At 42.9% G+C, this 17,714-nt stretch overlaps 1 protein-coding gene across 2 annotated transcripts in view; it reads right to left on the bottom strand.

The window, feature by feature from the left end:
* Positions 1-2,374: 2,374 nt before the first annotated feature.
* The window catches only part of LAPTM4B (lysosomal protein transmembrane 4 beta), a 51,245-nt gene continuing 35,905 nt past the window's right edge, over positions 2,375-17,714 (bottom strand). For both annotated transcript variants that reach the window (XM_083622782.1, XM_083622781.1), the window contains exons 6-7: positions 9,996-10,091; positions 2,375-5,848 (exon numbers count right to left, since the gene is read on the bottom strand). In XM_083622782.1, the coding sequence (XP_083478908.1) occupies positions 5,774-5,848; positions 9,996-10,091 (171 nt within the window). In that variant the 3' untranslated portion in view covers positions 2,375-5,773. The remainder of the gene's footprint in view (positions 5,849-9,995; positions 10,092-17,714) is intronic.

The following is a 17,714-nucleotide window of genomic DNA, read 5'->3' as shown; positions in this document are numbered from 1 at the left end:
CTTTTAAAAACAACCACAGCAGCAAGGTCTTAGCTTTTATTGCTGTGTGTAGCAAATAATATGCAGAAATCTGTGCATCAGAACTTTGAGGTCAGTAGGCTGATCCATTGAATCATAGAATCATAGAGTTGGAAGAGACCACAAGGGCCATCGAGTCCAACCCCCTGCCAAGCAGGAAACACCATCAGAGCACTCCTGACATATGGTTGTCAAGCCTCTGCTTAAAGACCTCCAAAGAAGGAGACTCCACCACACTCCTTGGCAGCAAATTCCACTGTCGAACAGCTCTTACTGTCAGGAAGTTCTTCCTAATGTTTAGGTGGAATCTTCTTTCTTGCAGTTTGGATCCATTGCTCCGTGTCCGCTTCTCTGGAGCAGCAGAAAACAACCTTTCTCCCTCCTCTATGTGACATCCTTTTATATATTTGAACATGGCTATCATATCACCCCTTAACCTCCTCTTCTCCAGGCTAAACATGCCCAGCTCCCTTAGCCGTTCCTCATAAGGCATCGTTTCCAGGCCTTTGACCATTTTGGTTGCCCTCCTCTGGACACGTTCCAGTTTGTCAGTGTCCTTCTTGAACTGTGGTGCCCAGAACTGGACACAGTACTCCAGGTGAGGTCTGACCAGAGCAGCAGTGGCGTAGTGTGGGGGGTGCAGGGGGGGCCGGCCGCACCGGGCGCAACATCTGGGGTTAGGGCAAATCCATTGGTTAGGGGGCGCAAATCCACGGGTTAGGGGGCGCAAATCCACGGGTTAGGGGGCGCAAATTACTTGCCTTGCCCCGGGTGCTGACAACCCATGCTACGCCACTGCAGAGCAGAATACAGTGGCACTATTACTTCCCTTGATCTAGATGCTATACTCCTATTGATGCAGCCCAGAATTGCATTGGCTTTTTTAGCTGCCGCGTCACACTGTTGGCTCATGTCAAGTTTGTGGTCAACCAAGACTCCTAGATCCTTTTCACATGTACTGCTCTCAAGCCAGGTGTCACCCATCTTGTATTTGTGCCTCTCATTTTTTTTGCCCAAGTGCAATACTTTACATTTCTCCCTGTTAAAATTCATCTTGTTTGTTTTGGCCCAGTTCTCTAATCTGTCAAGGTCGTTTTGAAGTGTGATCCTGTCCTCTGGGGTGTTAGCCACCCCTCCCAGTTTGGTGTCATCTGCAAATTTGATCAGGATGCCCTTGAGTCCATCATCCAAGTCGTTGATAAAGATGTTGAATAAGACCGGGCCCAAGACAGAACCCTGTGGCACCCCACTAGTCACTCTTCTCCAGGATGAAGAGGAACCCTTGATGAGCACCCTTTGGGTTCGGTCAGTCAGCCAGTTACAAATCCACTGAGTAGCATAGTCAAGACCGCATTTTACCAGCTTCTTTACAAGAATATCATGGGGCACCTTGTCAAATGCCTTGCTGAAATCAAGGTAGGCTACATCCACTGCGTTCCCTTCATCTACCAGGCTTGTAATTCTGTCAAAAAACGAGATCAGGTTAGTCTGACATGACTTATTTTTCAGAAATCCATGCTGACTATTGGTGATCACAGCATTCCTTTCTAGGTGCTCACAGACTGTTTGCTTAATGATCTGTTCTAGAATCTTCCCTGGTATTGATGTCAGACTGACTGGGCAGTAATTATTTGGGTCCTCTCTTTTCCCCTTTTTGAAAATAGGGACAACATTTGCCCTCCTCCAGTCTGCCGGGACTTCGCCTGTTCTCCAGGAATTCTCAAAGATGACTGCCAGTGGTTCTGAGATCAGATCTGCCAGTTCTTTTAATACTCTGCGACTGCAGCTGTTCCCTCACCCTTCATCTTGAGAACGTGTCGTTGGGGGTGGCTACAGCGGTCCTCCATCATAAAAAGCGTGAAGACAGGACAAACAACTCCCCCCCAAAAACCTAGCTCTCCCCCAACAAACGTTTGAGACTAGCTCCCCTAAATCTAAAAGATGGATCAAACTGCGCGAGCAGCTAATCAGCCACCATCAGCCATTGCGAGTGTCCTTTTTAACTCCCACAACAATGCAGACTATTGTGTCCTGCAAATTAATCTGTCACAATCCCTGAACTTGTGTTAAGAAACTCATATCATCAGCCAAGGCTCTTCTCTCTCTTCACTGTTAGAGCAAGGCAGCTGATGACAAAAGAGAACTTGGAAGTACCCTCAACTCTAACTTCCATGCTGAAGTATGAGCTGAGTTGGTTTTCGTCTTCTCTTTTGCAACAGATGGGAAGCGCCCAGAGTACAAAACAGCAGACGAGGCTATGATTTGCATGCAAATAATAATTATAAAATTAGAATCAGGGTTTTTTTTGGGGGGGGGATCTCTTGTTAGTTGTACAAAGAAAGGGCATACACAGACATGAGGAAACATCCCTTTTTATTAGAGACTGATTTGTTTACACAGAAGATTTGAATGAGAAATATGCACAAGCACTTATTTTCATATGTTCCTTAATATTCCAAAAAAAATTAAATAGTTCAACCAAACAAATGCCTAGTATGGTATCTGGTCCAGGTAAGCCAAAGCTAAATAAAATCCTACAATTTAACCTGTCTACAAAGATTCCATGTTGCCTTGCAAAGCAAACAAAAACTCCATGCCTACCTACTTAACTCAATGAGGAGGGTTACATATCAATGCACTGATAAGTTTATAAACTAAATTAGAACATATTATTGCCCAGTTGGTAGGTGAGCATAAAGTCATCAATGGTTTGCACAGGGTGTTTAGGCACTCACAGTGGTGCCCTGGCCACAGGATTTCCTTTCAGCCATCTGGGGCGGAAGAGAGATGTCATGTAACTTTCAGTGCCTTTACTTTATTCTCCATTTGATCACTGCCAATTTGCAGGGCCTTTCAGAAGCTGTGACGGGCCCCATTGCACCATGTGATGTCATGTGTTCACTGTGTCGTGCTGTGTGGTGTCATGTGTGTGACGTACATGACGTCACACACACGAGCCAGGCACCCCCAATGTGGGTTGGAACACCTGTTCAGCAACAAGCTATGTAGAATCTAGCACACACACCCTAGAAAAGAATGCTAAAGAACTGTTCTTCTACTACCTGCTAGTAAAACATACTGTTGCTGACCTTACTGAACTTCCTGGCCTATTTCCTTCTACAACCACTGGGTTCGATGACACAATCTGCTGTTGAGCTGACTGCACTCTGCACACAGCCCAACAGTGCAGTGGTTCCGGTTGAACTACACATGACACTAGTGATGCTTGCTCAACACGACTGCTTTCTTTTTGGACAAAAAGCAGCTGAAGACCCTGACCTGGACCCAGTGCAGGCTTCCTGTTGGAAACTGCTCCCCACCCAGGTCACACACATCCATTATTTGCTTTCCAAAGGTGCTGTTTGGAATAAGCACTACAGAACTTTGGAGGGCAAAACGTCACCAGGAGAGAAACAATTTTCAGCAAAAAAGTGGCACAGTTCTGGACTGGGTGGGAACATGCTAAGTTGCACTCTTTGAGGCTTCTCTTAAAGGTAAGATTGGCCAGGATAAGCATGCTTGTTTAAAAAATGCAGCTAGCATTATTTTGTAGTTTGGTTCCCAGTGACTTAGGATACAAGCCAGGAAGTCCCTGATGTGAGCTTTGACTCTGCTATGAACAAACAAGCTGGCCATTAGGCCAGCCACTCTTAGCCTCAGCCCCACATCTGCAGCATGAAGGTAATAATACTGATCTACCTTACAGGGCTGTTGTAAGGTTAGAAGATAACAAGTGTGCAGTGCTTTGAACCTAAAGCACTTGTAGAAATGCTAATAATTCACAGTAATGCTTAACAGGGCACTAACAAATGAATCTCACTAGAATGTTTATAAATGCAAACAAGAGGACCAAATATTATCACACTTAAGCAGATAGCTAGATATACATATATTTGATGGGCACAGAGTGTTGTGCCCAAAGATACAACTGGGAGAAATAATTTATCCCAACTGGTGTGTTCCTTAGCATATGGTCCCCAAAGTGCTATATTTACAAGCAGACTCCCATGGGAAAAAGATTCACATTTTGGATACTCAAAGAGGTATTAATTGTTTACCAGACCCAACGACTCCAAAGAACGTATGGCATAACCTTAAATCAAACTGCACACAATCCATACAAAGTTTAGCATTTCAAAATCACCACTGCTTTCAATGGGAGGTTTATGCACTTGCTTGTCTTCCACTGAAATGAAAGAAATTTCAAAGTGATTTCTTCCCATTGTTTGCAATTGTCGGATGGGATGACATCAACGGGCAAAATAAATTATCAGAACTATCATAAGAAGAGAAGGAATCACTTGGCCAAAGGCTGAAACACAGAATTTCCATAATAAATCTAATCTGGATTAGAGACTATGCCCCCTTTTTTTCACTCGCACATTGATTTGCCATAGATGTGACTGGGTTCACCATCTTGATACAATGCATGATGTGGTACCCTGCAACTCTATCATGTTTTCCAGCTCTGCTTCCTATGATTAATCTTAGGGTCACAGATTAAAGCAGTAGGAAATGTATTTGCCAATCCATGCCAAGTGTCAGAAACATGTGTTTTTCATCTCTCGCTTTTACACATACATACAGACCCCTATTTTAATGTGTATCTATAGAGAGAGAGAGAGAGAGCTACTCCTTACAAGCATCCTGAGTGAACAGGCCTAGAGTGGGTAGGGAACTGATGTTAATATTAGACTTCCCACTACAGAAAATAGTTGCAGCATCAACAGGGATGCGGGCAGTATTTGCAATGCCTTCAAAAAGCCACATCTGTGCAACTTCAAGGTCCCCAGACCAGGCCACTTAGGGATCCAGATTTGGAGTTGACGTGAAAAAAGGGAGCTTTGGTCTGGAGAACCACATTAAGACCGCTGGCAAGAGAAAGGGCAAAAAAAAGGGGGCCAGTGGCCTCCCTTACAGCTGAACTGGCCAATTCTAGGGCAGGAGGGTAGTAGGTCAAAGGGCTTGCAAGAGCCAAAATTTCTGTAGCAAAAAGTTCAATCTAATCTTGATGTCCAGAGCTCCTCCAATACACATATTTGCCCTCTTCATTTCTGAGCGATTAGCCAGTCAGAAAGCACCTTTGCGCTCAGAGCACAATTCAAAGTGATCTTTTTCTTTTTACTAATAGCTGAGCTAGACCTTTATAAAAAGAATTGTGTTCTCAACCACAGCTCTGCTGTAGAACGATGAAAATTTGTTTCTTCAAACCTCAGGATAGCTATCCACTTTGTTAAATTTTGAGCTTTGAAGACACAAGCTTTTGCTACCACAGCTGAGAAATGTGTTTAAAAAGGTCCCAGATACTCCTGATGAAATAAATATAAGCTCAACTGTTCAGGGTACCTTCTGTTTTCTTTTATGATTGTGGATTAAAGGACAATGTCACAGCCTGAGGCATGATCCAGAAATTAAGAAGACAAGAGAAACAAAACTCCACACTACAGTTTACACCCCTAGAGATTTTCTAGATTTGCAGGAGAAGATGTGAAAAAAAAACCCCAAAACAAACCTACATTGCAACGATTATCACTTTAGCTAATCAAAATGGTTCTCAAGCCAGTTCAATGCTGCTTTAGGCAAATAGGTTTTTCTTTTGAATAATCTACAGCAAAATAGCAATAAAGACAACCTGGGAGATAATACACCTGTCCTGAAAAATGAAAGAATCTATTGCTCAGGTGTCGTGAAAAGTAAAGCTATTTGTTCTTTAGGTACATTTCACGCACACACACTCGCTCGCACACACGGCTCCTCATGCAGACACATAAGGTGGTGGGGGGTCTTTGGCAGCGCCATTTGCAGGATCATCATAGGGTGGGAGCAACACCTGGGGAGAAGCAAAAAGGAAAGGATCAGTTTTGAAAATGTAAAAATCTACAAAGACTCATTCAAATCCATTACCAAGTTTTCTGCCTCTCAGCCTCAGTAGGTTTCCGAGCAAAATTCAAAGTGCTGGTGCTGATCTTTAAAGCCCTCAACGGCCTCGGTCCTGTATACCTGAAGGAGCATCTCCATCCCCATCATTAAGCCCGGACACTGAGGTCCAGCGCCAAGGGCCTTCTGGCGGTTCCCTCGCTGCGAGAAGTGAGCTTACAGGGAACCAGGCAGAGGGCCTTCTCGGTAGTGGCACCCGTCCTGTAGAACGCCCTCCCATCAGATGTCAAAGAAATAAACAAGTATCTAACGTTTAGAAGACATCTGAAGGCAGCCCTGTTTAGGGAAGCTTTTAATGTTTGAAGTTCTTATATCACCTACATCACGGGGTTGTTGTGAGTTTGAAACGGGGAGGAGGAGATGTATGTATACTACCTTGATCTCCTCAGAAGAAAAAAGGTGGTATATAAAAGTAATATAAATACATTTGTATCCCATTTTTGTTCCTTCAAAAGGCTGAGGGACTGGTACATGGTACTGCCCCAGTTTTTCTTCCTAGCAATTCCTATAATTTGGCTGGACAGTGAACCGGGTAACCAATCTTACACTACTCACACAAGGTTGTCAACGTCAGGCAGTTTCTAACCCTCCCACTCAGCAGTCCTGTAAAACATATCCAACTACGTTCAGTAGGTTGCTCCAAGCTTTCTGAGGGCTGCAGGGGGCAGGGAAATGGAAATATTGGTTGTGCAAGCTGCCATCTGTTGTTGGCTAGAACCCAGGCAGTACACAAATGGTCTGGAAATGGCACCCAGTATGGACCAGAGTCTGCTGCTGAATCCTCGCTCTTTGTAGCTAGGGAGGCGAGGAGGCAAGGAAAAGAGCAAGATAATGAAAACAGAAGTATAAGGAAGAGGCGTCAGAGGCCAAGTGCAGTTGTGGATTTGAGCTGATGCACTGTAAACATTTCTGACATGAAACCAAAAGCTGATCTACAGCATCAGGCTGGAACATCCCCAAGTGTTAAGTGTTTTTCCTTCTGCCACACCTTCGTTCAAGGTGGCTGATGGAGTAATTCCAGAATCAGCGCTATTAAGGCTGGACTTGTGCTCAACACCTCTAAAGATTAGCAACTCCAAACTTTAAATTCCACAAGGAGAGAGCAGCACACACGCAACATGTTGCAGACATATTGAGTTTAAAAAAACTGCACTTAAAAAAATAAATAAATCAGACTTTGCTTCTCAGTTCTCTTGTTGTTTTGTCTCAGGAGACATTCCTTCCACACCAGCACAGCTGTGAAGAGCTTTCAACAGCAGCAAACCTTTGTTTCCTTCAGCCAAGCATTGTAATGGAGCAAATAGTCAAGCGCTTAGGAGAAACAATGAGAGGCCAGGTCATTAAACTGACCACCTGCTTCACTTTAGGTTCCCTCCCCCCCAAGCCCTATTGTGGTGATGTATCTGCGGCTACACAAACATATTAAAAGACCACCCAGGGACACCAACAGATTAGTGCAGATTGATGGGGCTGCTGCATCATGCATAGGGAGCTATGAGGCTCTGCCTGTGCAGTCAAATTAAATGCAAGTGGAATGGCGGCGGGGGGCGGGGACAAGTATGGAAAAAGGCAAGCATGCCCCTCCCATTTGTCATTTTTATGATTTGACATATTAGTGAGTTATTACAAAACAGCCTCTTAGTAGCTTACACAAAAAAAAATTAAAACCCCAAAAGGCAAAACACTAAAAATACAATTCAATGAAACCATTCCATTAACCACGAACCCATTTTAAAGTGCTGGTTTTGACCTATAAAGCCTTGTGTGGCTCAGGACCCCAATGAGATGTGAACCAATCTAGATCCTGCATTCAGTAATCAAAGCCCGTCTTCATGTGCCCCTTCCAAGGGAGGTGTGATGAATGACGACATGAGAACCGGTCTTTTCAGTGGTGGCTCCTTCCTTAAGGAATGCTCTCCTCAGGGAGGCATGGCTGGCAACATCGCTGTCTACTTTTAGGCACCAGGCAAACATTTCTTTCTTTACCTAGGGCTCTGGCCCTTACTTTGGAGCAGCGGTTCTCAACCTGTGGGTCTCCAGATGTTGTTGGACTACAACTCCCATCATCCCTGAGCTCTGGCCTTGCTAGCTAGGGGTGATGGGAGTTGTAGTCCAACAACATCTGGGGACCCACAGGTTGAGAAAGGCTGCTTTGGAGGGTTCTATATATCTGTGGCCTCTTTCAGTGGGTAGAATGCGTTAGACCTGTCTTTTAGATGTACAATTGTGTTTTTAGGGTTTTATTCTATTTCGGTTTTTTACCTGCTTCAAACTTTATACTATTTTGTACATAATACTTTGGGTTATGTCTTGCAAATAAAAGTGATTAATAAGTGCGAATAAAATCATCCCAGTAGAAAAATAACAAAAACTTCAGAAGCAAGTGCAGGGTCCTATGCCAAGTTCTGCCCCCAAACTGCTTGTGATCATTGGCGATGGCAGGCACTAGCCCCCACAGTGGACCCGTGAACATGCCACTACTCTGAGAAGGCCTCCATACCTTGTATTCTTCGTTCTACCACTTGGGGAGAACCATGTCTTGCATTAACATTGTTGTTCTTAGAATACTGTACAAGCACGCTGCTCTGGTTTTTACAAACCAGAACATGGTTTGGAGATTCTGTCTGAAGCACACAGGCCATGTGCCGCTTGTTTAAGCTTTCCTTAATGCATTATCATCTGTCAAGAAGTAGACTCCAGAGTGCCTCCCTCTTCGCCTGGGCAGGAAGCAACCTAAATGTTTATCTATGAGCATTTCCATTAGAAACCACCCTGGAGTGATTACAGATGGAAGCTGGACCGCCCTGAGATAATTTATAACCTCAAATTCGCTGCGCTGCCAAAACATTCTTAAGCGCACATTTGTACATTTTCCATGTGCACGGGTATATGGCTGCCCAATTACAGAAGTCCTCTATTATTTTTAGGAAAATAAAAGAGCTCCCTCTTTAGGCAAGCAGCATACGTTTAGCAGATACAGTTGCATAAAATATATACTGTGCTGCAGCGAGATCATCTGGGACTCATTAAGATAATATATCCAAGAAAATGGCTGGTAGCTCCTCATCTGCAGCAGAGATTGTGGGGAAGAACCTTAGATTCTTCCAACACATTGGTGTGGACCATCAGAGGTCCTAGTCATAACAAAGTGGCTCTATTGCTGAAATGACATTAAAATGTTCCGGAATAGGATGCATCAATGTTTGGGGTAGGGACTTGTCACTGTGACACATTCTCTTCCCCCAGGGCTTCCTAGATTCCAAGGACCACAGAATGTTTAAGGAGGGAAGAGGACTTGGAGCAGGCAGAGAGTCAAGAACTGTTTGAAAGTTGTCTTGTTTTCCACAAAACAACATGGATAGCACAGACACAGGTCTGTGCCTGGTGGTTGTAAAAAACTGCAAACTGATCATCCCTTGGGTGTACTATGGCTTTACTAAGTGGAGTTATGCATCAGTTTTGTGCCTGCATGCTTGGTTCTCATGCTGCCCCCTCCCTTTTTATCACGCTGCAATTCAACACCTCCAGGGTTGATTTAACCATTGTTTCCTATTGTGACTGAACCTGCTGAACCCTCACATGCCCCAGCAAATGGTGTTCCGAAGCAAGCATATTGCCTCTGAGCCATGAGAAGAGGCTCCATTTAACCACAGTTGATGGATTACTCTAATCTCTTTTGCAAAAAGACTGATTTGGCTGACAGCCCTTCATTACTCAGTTGCAATTTGCACGAGAGGGAACCACGCTTGCCTATCCTGTTTGTGTGAATCAGCTCTGGAAAGCAGCAGTTTACAATGTGGCTAAGCAAGACATTGCTTTCTCCACACCAATGCACTGATGGGGCATTTGGTCCAGAGGATATTACAGTACCTGTACTAGGTGCTACCATCATCCAGAGTGCATCAGAAATGGGGGCTCCCCCAAAGTAACTGGAAACAGAAGTCAACAGCAACAACAACAGGCTAGACAAGAAAGTGGTTTCATGCCTACATTCCACACCCAAAGGCCGTCAGAGCCCCATTTAATTTTGACATCCTTACCGCTGTGTCATTAGTAGTAATGTAGACCAGGACATCCGAGTTGTTTCTGTTGTTAATGTATCGATAACAGTTCCATACGCAGCTGATCAGGTAAGCCTGCGTGAGGAAGAAGAGGCAGAGAAAGAAGATGTGTTGAATTTGTAACAGATTTTCTTTACCACACATTCTTCATTGCAACATGCTACATGATGATTAAGAAGTTTATTTTATTTTATTGTAGTCTGTCCAAACTTTTCCAAGCACAATTCAAAGTGTTGGCGCTGACCTTTAAAGCCCTAAAGGGCCTCGGCCCAGTATACCTGAAGCAGTGTCTCCTTCTGGCAGTTCCCTCACTGCGAGAAGCGAAGTTACAGAGAACCAGGCCGAGTGCCTTCTCGGTAGTGGCCCCCGCCCTGTGGAACGCCCTCCCATCAGATGCCAAAGAAATAAACAACTATCTGACATTTAGAAGAAATCTGAAGGCAGCCCTGTTTAGGGAAGTTTTTAATGATTGATATTTTAATGTATTTTTAATCTTTTGTTGGGAGCCGCCCAGAGTGACTGGAGAAACCCAGCCAGATGGGCAGGGTATAAACAAGAACAACAACAATTACTCTAACTGGTTGTAGCAAAAAACCAAAACAGGTGAGCATTTTGATACCATAAAGCTGAGTCACCTATGGAGAGTCCGAATTGACTGCAGGCTGGAAGAGTCCTCGAGTTTCTATTAGTGGGTTATTATTTTTTACCCCTTGGTAGCCCATGGATGTCATGGAGCATGACTCTTTTGATGTGCCCCTTCCCTAGGGGTACAATGCCCTGGTGTTCAAATCCTTGACAGGCATGTTTGGCAAGTGCATTGTGAAGGCAAGGCTTCCTCAACAGGAGAAAAATGCTGTAGTGAGTCCTGTTTTGAAGATGTCAACGGGGAGGCTTCTAAAAATTTATGTGGATTTATTCCACCTGTATAGACTTATTTGCACGGCTGCTTTAAAAGACTTAACAGATGTTGGTATGGATGTGATATCTGGAGAACTCCCAAGTGAAGTACGATGCCTCAGAGGGATTTTTGGCCTCTGAGAGATGAAGGGGAATCTCTACGAAGCAGGGCAACTCAAAGCAGGGACTCCTGAAATACTTCGCTGCACCTCAGCTATCCTGATGTCAAAAAATGCTGCAGACAAGGATCTCATTAAAGCAAAATTGACGTCTCTAAACATACTAGGGAGTGGGTGATGGGGGAAGGAACAACAAGCACAAGACTAGGGAGAGCTCCATTATAACAGGGCGGCTTGTCATCTATATGGAAGATTTTACCTGGAAAGCAGATCCCTTTTAGCTATTCCTCCCCAAACAAGGTGCCCAGCACAAAATCCTCTGGACTTCTTTTGCCTACAATTTGGCAGGCTTCATCCACCCTAGAAAATTTGCCTGCAAATTTTACCCACTTCCATGAAAAGAAAAAGTTAGAGCTGTGTTTTTTTTAAAATTTCCCAGAAGTGAATGGGGTTGGGGGTTCAACATGAAGCAGGCTTGAACCGAGTCCAACTGAGGCAATCTGTTTTCTGAAGCACCCAATCCAATCTTGCACAACCCTAGATTTTGGCTTTAATGCTTCCATGTAAGTCCCATTGAACTAAGTGAGGCTTACTTTTGAGTAGACAAAGACACACATAGGATTGCTGTGTTTAAGCCAAGCTCTCAAAGGCAAAGGCTAAAGTAGATGGATCTTACAAAACCAGAAAATGCAGAGTTCAGGGAGTCCAAATCCATATCCCTTTACCTTTTCCCCAAGGAAGTCCAGATGTAGGCCATAACCAAAAAAATGCAGGAATGCTAAGCTTAAGTTGCTCCCGAGCCAATGTATTAGAACAAAATTACAACTGTTATATTAAAATCACAGCAACCTAGGCTTCTCACTGTTCTGCAAACATTTTTAAACCTTTGCTGCTGGAGTCACTATTGTTCCACCTACCCGTGCTTGCAGCTAAGCCCCCAAAGCATGTTGTTACTTTGTAGTAGTTCTGTATAAACCAAGCAAACAAAGTTTTCCTAACCAAGGAGGTCACCAGCTCGCCCACAACCAGGCAAATGGAAGCCAGAGACACCACCTACGCGTGCTTGGGAAGATGAGCAGCTAAAACCAGTATGCTAGCCAAATGTCTTGGACACACACAGGCATATGCCGAGCCCTTGCAGTGGAAACTCATTTTGCCCCAGCAAATTTCCTGCTGATTTGTCCCGAAAAGCCTTTTATTCTACTGAAAAACCATTAGGCTGAGTCACTGACCTATTTTGCAGTGCATACCTTTCCTATCCAAAAATAAGGGAGTGAATTTTCACTTGCAGTTATACAGATCTATGGTAAGAACACACTTAGAATCCTGTGTACAGTTCTGGTTAACTCACTTCAAAAAAAGGATACTGTAAAGCTGAAAAAGGTTCAGAGAAGGGCAACCAGAATGATCGATGAGATGGAGAAAAGCAGCAAACGCCCCCATATGGATCGTTTACAACATTGTGGGGTTATGTTCTTATGGAAGCACTATAGAAAAGCATTATTAAAGACTGAATATCAGCCTTCTAAAGTACAAAGTGTTCTACAATCTAGATCACTCAGCCTCCTTAGAACACTGTGAAATATAAAAGCAGCCAATTATTTTTGCACGCCACGAATTAAAGCTGAGAGTCAGCAATTTGCCTGAGGGTCACAAAGTGAGTTTATTCATGGATGAGCAGGGATAAAAACCACAGAGGTTGATGCCAAATGTTTGCCACTCATGCTCAGAACGACAGATGTTGCTTAAGGGAAGGAAGCCTTAGAAGAACTCAATTGCAATTAATTGCTATGCTTATTCCACATGCAGCAATGCATACATGCATGCAGCAATTATGTACTTTATATTTTCATTCATTTTATTTTAATATTTAATACTCTGCATTTCAATCCCTATGACGGTACTTGCAAAGTTAAAAGCCATAAACAATAAAATCAGTAGAAAGAAACAAACAGCCACAGACCAAACAGCATGGAATATAACAAAATACTACTACTACTACTACTACTAACTTATTATTTATACCCTGCCCATCTGGCTGGGTTTCCCCAGCCACTCTGGGCGGCTTCCAACAGGATATTAAAAACACAGTAAAAGATCAAACATTAAAAACTTCCCTAAACAGGATTCTTTGACATCTGGTGGGAGGGCATTCCATAGGGCAGGCGCCACTACCGAGAAGGCCCTCCATCTGGTTCTCTGTAACTTCGCTTCTCGCAGGGAGGGAACCACCAGAAGGCCCTCGGCGCTGGACCACAGTGTTTGGGCTGGGCCAAGGGCATTTAGGGCTTTAAAGGTCAGCACCAACACTTTGAATTGTGCCTGGAAACATAGTAACAAGATGTAGATCTAGACACAGGGTCTTTTGTCTGTTTCTACTTAGAAGCATTTTCAACATAAGAAGGTGCAAAGCGTGAGGAGGAACCATTGTCCCCTTAACAGCCTGAAATACTATTATTTGGAGTCAGAACCTGCTATCTTTTGGAATTACTTTCATTTATTCATGGGAAACTAGAAGCACCCATGCATATATACCCACTGAAGCGTACATCTAAAGTATGAATCTGTTTGAAATCATGTGTATCTTACACCTCCCTGTTGAATGTACTCCTTGCGGCAAACTCAGATAATACATACAGAGCCAGTTCAGATGTGATGCTAAACTATGGTTTAGCATTATGGGCACAAACCATGGCAAGCCTTGGGTTTCCAGTTCCCTCTGGCACGAGCCAGACAAAAAAAAGAAAAACTTCCTGCTTCTGATTTCAAGCCAGCTAGATTATGTGGGAAGTTGGGAAACTCCAGTTAGTTTACGAAACATGGTTAGTGATCAAGCCAGGTTTATAAATCATGGTTTGATTCTTGCTTGGTTTAAATGAAATAGGCTTGGTTTAAATTCTCTGTGGATGTAATGATCGGATATAATGGGGAACTCTGGTTAGTTTAAAATGGAAAGCAACAGATTTTGATCGCTTTCTCTTCCGCGCGCCTAGGAAGGAGTGGGAGGTGTACAAATATGAGGCTTACTGCAGTTTATTCATGTAATACGAAGATATCATTTAGTGCTACCTCTAAACCGGCCATCTGTATAATGTGTGAAATCGATTCCTCATCAAAGAGGGATGGCGTTTCACTCGGGCCCTTAGAGCATCCCCCACATGCTGGGTTGGGAATCCGATATAGTCTGGTGATTCCAATGCCTAAGCCAATACCACTCACATTCTGTATTCAATAAAGTTGTGGCCTAAATTTTGCCCAATAACTTAAACTAAAATCCTGTGTCACTATGTCTCATTTCTTGGGGGTGCTTGGGGATCTCGAAGCGCAAATGAGCCTATTAGTGCTACATAAATTAAGAACATGAAATTTCAACATCATCAGGTCCTTGGGCCCTTTTAATATTTTACATAAATGAATAGAGCATGCCGTCACTGTCTATACATTGCATTTTAAACAGAACTTGTACACTCTCTTCTAAGGAACTAAGGCAAAAACCCTGGAATACAGTTAAAGAGCTGCATAATTTAACTCCCTATTATTTAGTTCAATTTTAGTAGCACCCTCCTTTTCCCAGTTGTAAAATGACCGTAACCTTATATATCATGATGAGTATTAAAAAAATTAATTGGTCATACTTTGTTTCAAATGCTTCTGTGTTTTTGCGAGTAAATGCAGAGTGGGTGGGGGCGGGGGGCAATTTCATCTTTGGTTTAAGCAAATGCAATGTGGTAAAAGTTTTTTTTTCCCGTTCCAAAAAAAGAATACAGCAGAAGAAAGTAGAGATGGCCAAACATAAAACACTCTCTATGTACAGGAAACCACAAAGCAGTGCTCTGCTGCCTGCCAAAGATTAATAGGATCCAGTGGTTTGGTTTTTACAAGGCTTTAAAGGGCTACTAACACAGAGTGGGCTTCATTTGTTGGCTCATAAACAATGGCAAATTTAAAATGAATCTTTAATAAAAGTAAGACAGACATACACTTCAAACAGAATAGCTGCTCCTTGCCCTTTTTTTCCCTTGAAGGGCACGTGTGAATCTTCCCCCTGCCTCTGTTGGCAGAACTTTTACTAATTCAAAACAAATTTTCAATATGCAGGCCTTGTGAAATTTGCTGACAGCGGAGAAATATTGGGTGGGATTGGGAGGAACGAAAATTCATACAAGCAAGTATAAGAGGGGACGGGGTAAGTAGCTTAAAAATAGCATTGCTGAGAAAATGAGTTGAGGCTTATACTTTCCCCGCAAATGGTACTGGGTCAGCAATGCAATATGGTTACAAAGAAACATAATCCTATTCCAGAGTGCATTTAGCAGAAGCATAGCCAAAACTCGGAAATAATATTATTTTCCTCTAGCTGGACAAATTTTCGGGTCCAAAAGTATATTGTAGAAGAGCAATCATAACTTTAGAGTTTGGGATTTAAATTGTGTAAGTAAATAAAAGCAATTGTTTAAACTGGAGAGAAGATAACAGTGGCAGGATGGAGGAAAAAGCCAACAATCTGAAATATTGTGTATAAACAGAAAGGAAAATGCTTGTTGTCTACCCTAAAAGAAAAGGATGGGGCAAGGGAAAAAAATATACTGTATAAAAAATACTTAGAACTTCCTACAAAGAACATCTCAGTCATGGAACTTGTTGGTCTACCAAAGTTGGAAATATTTGTTGGCAGAGACTATTAAAAAGAAGCTAGCCAGAGCACTTGTCATCTTCTAAGTCTGAGGAGTCATGTATTCTGGCAAGGGTTTCCAAAGCTTGTTTAATTTTTGACTGACCAAGCTGAACACAGTCCTCTAGCTACTGATTAATACTTTCCAACACTACCATATTAAAGAGACGTTACAGTAGTACCTCTAGATACGAACGGGATCCGTTCCGGAGCCCCATTCACATCTGGAGGTGAATGTAACTAGCGACGGCATGTCTGCGTGCGTCGCTTTTCGCCGCTTCTGCGCATGAGCGTGACGGCATTTTGAGCGTCTGCGCATGCGGCGAAACCAGGAAGTAACGCGCTCCGTAACTCCTGGGTTGCCACGGAGTCCAATTCGAACACGCTCAACTTGAAGCGTATTCAACCCGAGGTATGACTGTAAATGCATCCATAGACTATCTCATCATTAATGCCTTGAAAATGTAGCATTTTCACCGTGCGGCAATGAGAGCTACACCAGGATTTAAAATAAAAAGAAGATTCAGTAGTTCTGTTATTGGAAACTGAAATGTCATCCCCGGACTTAGGAATCACCATCACCTGGTGGTACCCTTGAGGTCTCACCTGTGACCTAATGAGATTGTGTGGGAGGTTACATTTTTCTCCTTTGAAAAGTACAGGGCTTTCTTCCCCAGCTGGAACTCACTGGAACTCAGTTCCGGCACCTCTCGGGTGGGCACCATTGCCATTATAAGAGAAACAAGGGAGATGTTCTTGGTGAGTTCCAGCACCATTCTTTCTAGAAAAATAGCACTGGGAAAGTACATAGAGATGAAGGAGGAAGTTGGAAGAGTGACTTCCTCTTTCAGCTCTATGTGCTTTTCAAGGCTCAGACTAATTCTTATTTGAACAGACTTTTATCCAGATTGCTTGTAAAAGTGAAGTGTGTGCATGCATGTTTTCTCTCTTTCTGTCTCTCAGGGAAGCGCACTGATCCATTGGGTGCGGAAAAGATTAAAGCCATGGCATTTGCTAAAGCATTCAGATCTGCCCACAGGCCTACACACCATCGCTGACAGCTGACGTAAGCTAAAGGCAAACTCAGTGATAATTCAGATATACATGGAATGCAAAGTCATAATAAGAAATGGGAGATAACCACCAAAAATTCAAACAAAATGGAAGGCAAGAGAATGGTCTAGATGCAAAGCAGAACGGGGCTGATCAAGGCCATGGCAAAATTCTTTACTCTGCATTGTCTTTGCAGTGTTTCAGGATAGAAGTAAAATTCCATTCCATTTTGTTTGAAAATATTATCTTGCTCCATTTATAAAGCTGAGTGTTCTGGCTCCAGATGATCCATTCCAGTCTGACAGTACAAGAAAAAGGTATAAAAAAATTAAGAACATATGTTCTAGGGGGGGGGGAAAGGTTTTATTTTAGGATGCTTTTGGGGATTGTGGTAGAAGATGTGTTTGAAGAACTACAGGCAACATTTAGCTGCTCCAATTATGTCTAGATACAGATAATATTTTACAGTACGCTGGGTGATTTGAAAGAGCGGGTCATTGCTTGTGGTGTAAACAATCATACCATTTTTGCCTCTGGTTAACGTAGTTGGAAGGTATTTTTAAAAATCCAACCCTGCAAAACCTGCTGGGGCAACAATGTGGTTTTCACAATGAGAAGGGAAGCTGCTTTCAAATCACCTTCAACTCTCTTTGAAATTAAAAAGCTGAATAACTTTCCAGCAGAAATAAATTGGGCCTATACTTCTGCCATTCTGTCTATTTTCAAGATACCTGTCCTTTGCTTCTATCCCCAATGATTATGTCAGACTGCCTCTACTACTTGACAAGTGTTGTTATTAGGAAAAGGGAATGAACTCAGAAATATTGAAATGCAGTACTGTTTCATTTCGTTTCCTGGAAATGTTGCTATCTGCTATATCTATCAATGGTGGAGGACATGCTGCACTTGATTATGGATTTCATTTCATTATACAGAATCCATAAATCTGCAGAGCAC

Source organism: Podarcis filfolensis, assembly GCF_964270895.1.
Source record: "Podarcis filfolensis genome assembly, chromosome: 7".
Classification (NCBI taxonomy): domain Eukaryota; kingdom Metazoa; phylum Chordata; class Lepidosauria; order Squamata; family Lacertidae; genus Podarcis; species Podarcis filfolensis.
This window is presented reverse-complemented; position numbering and strand designations above follow the sequence as displayed.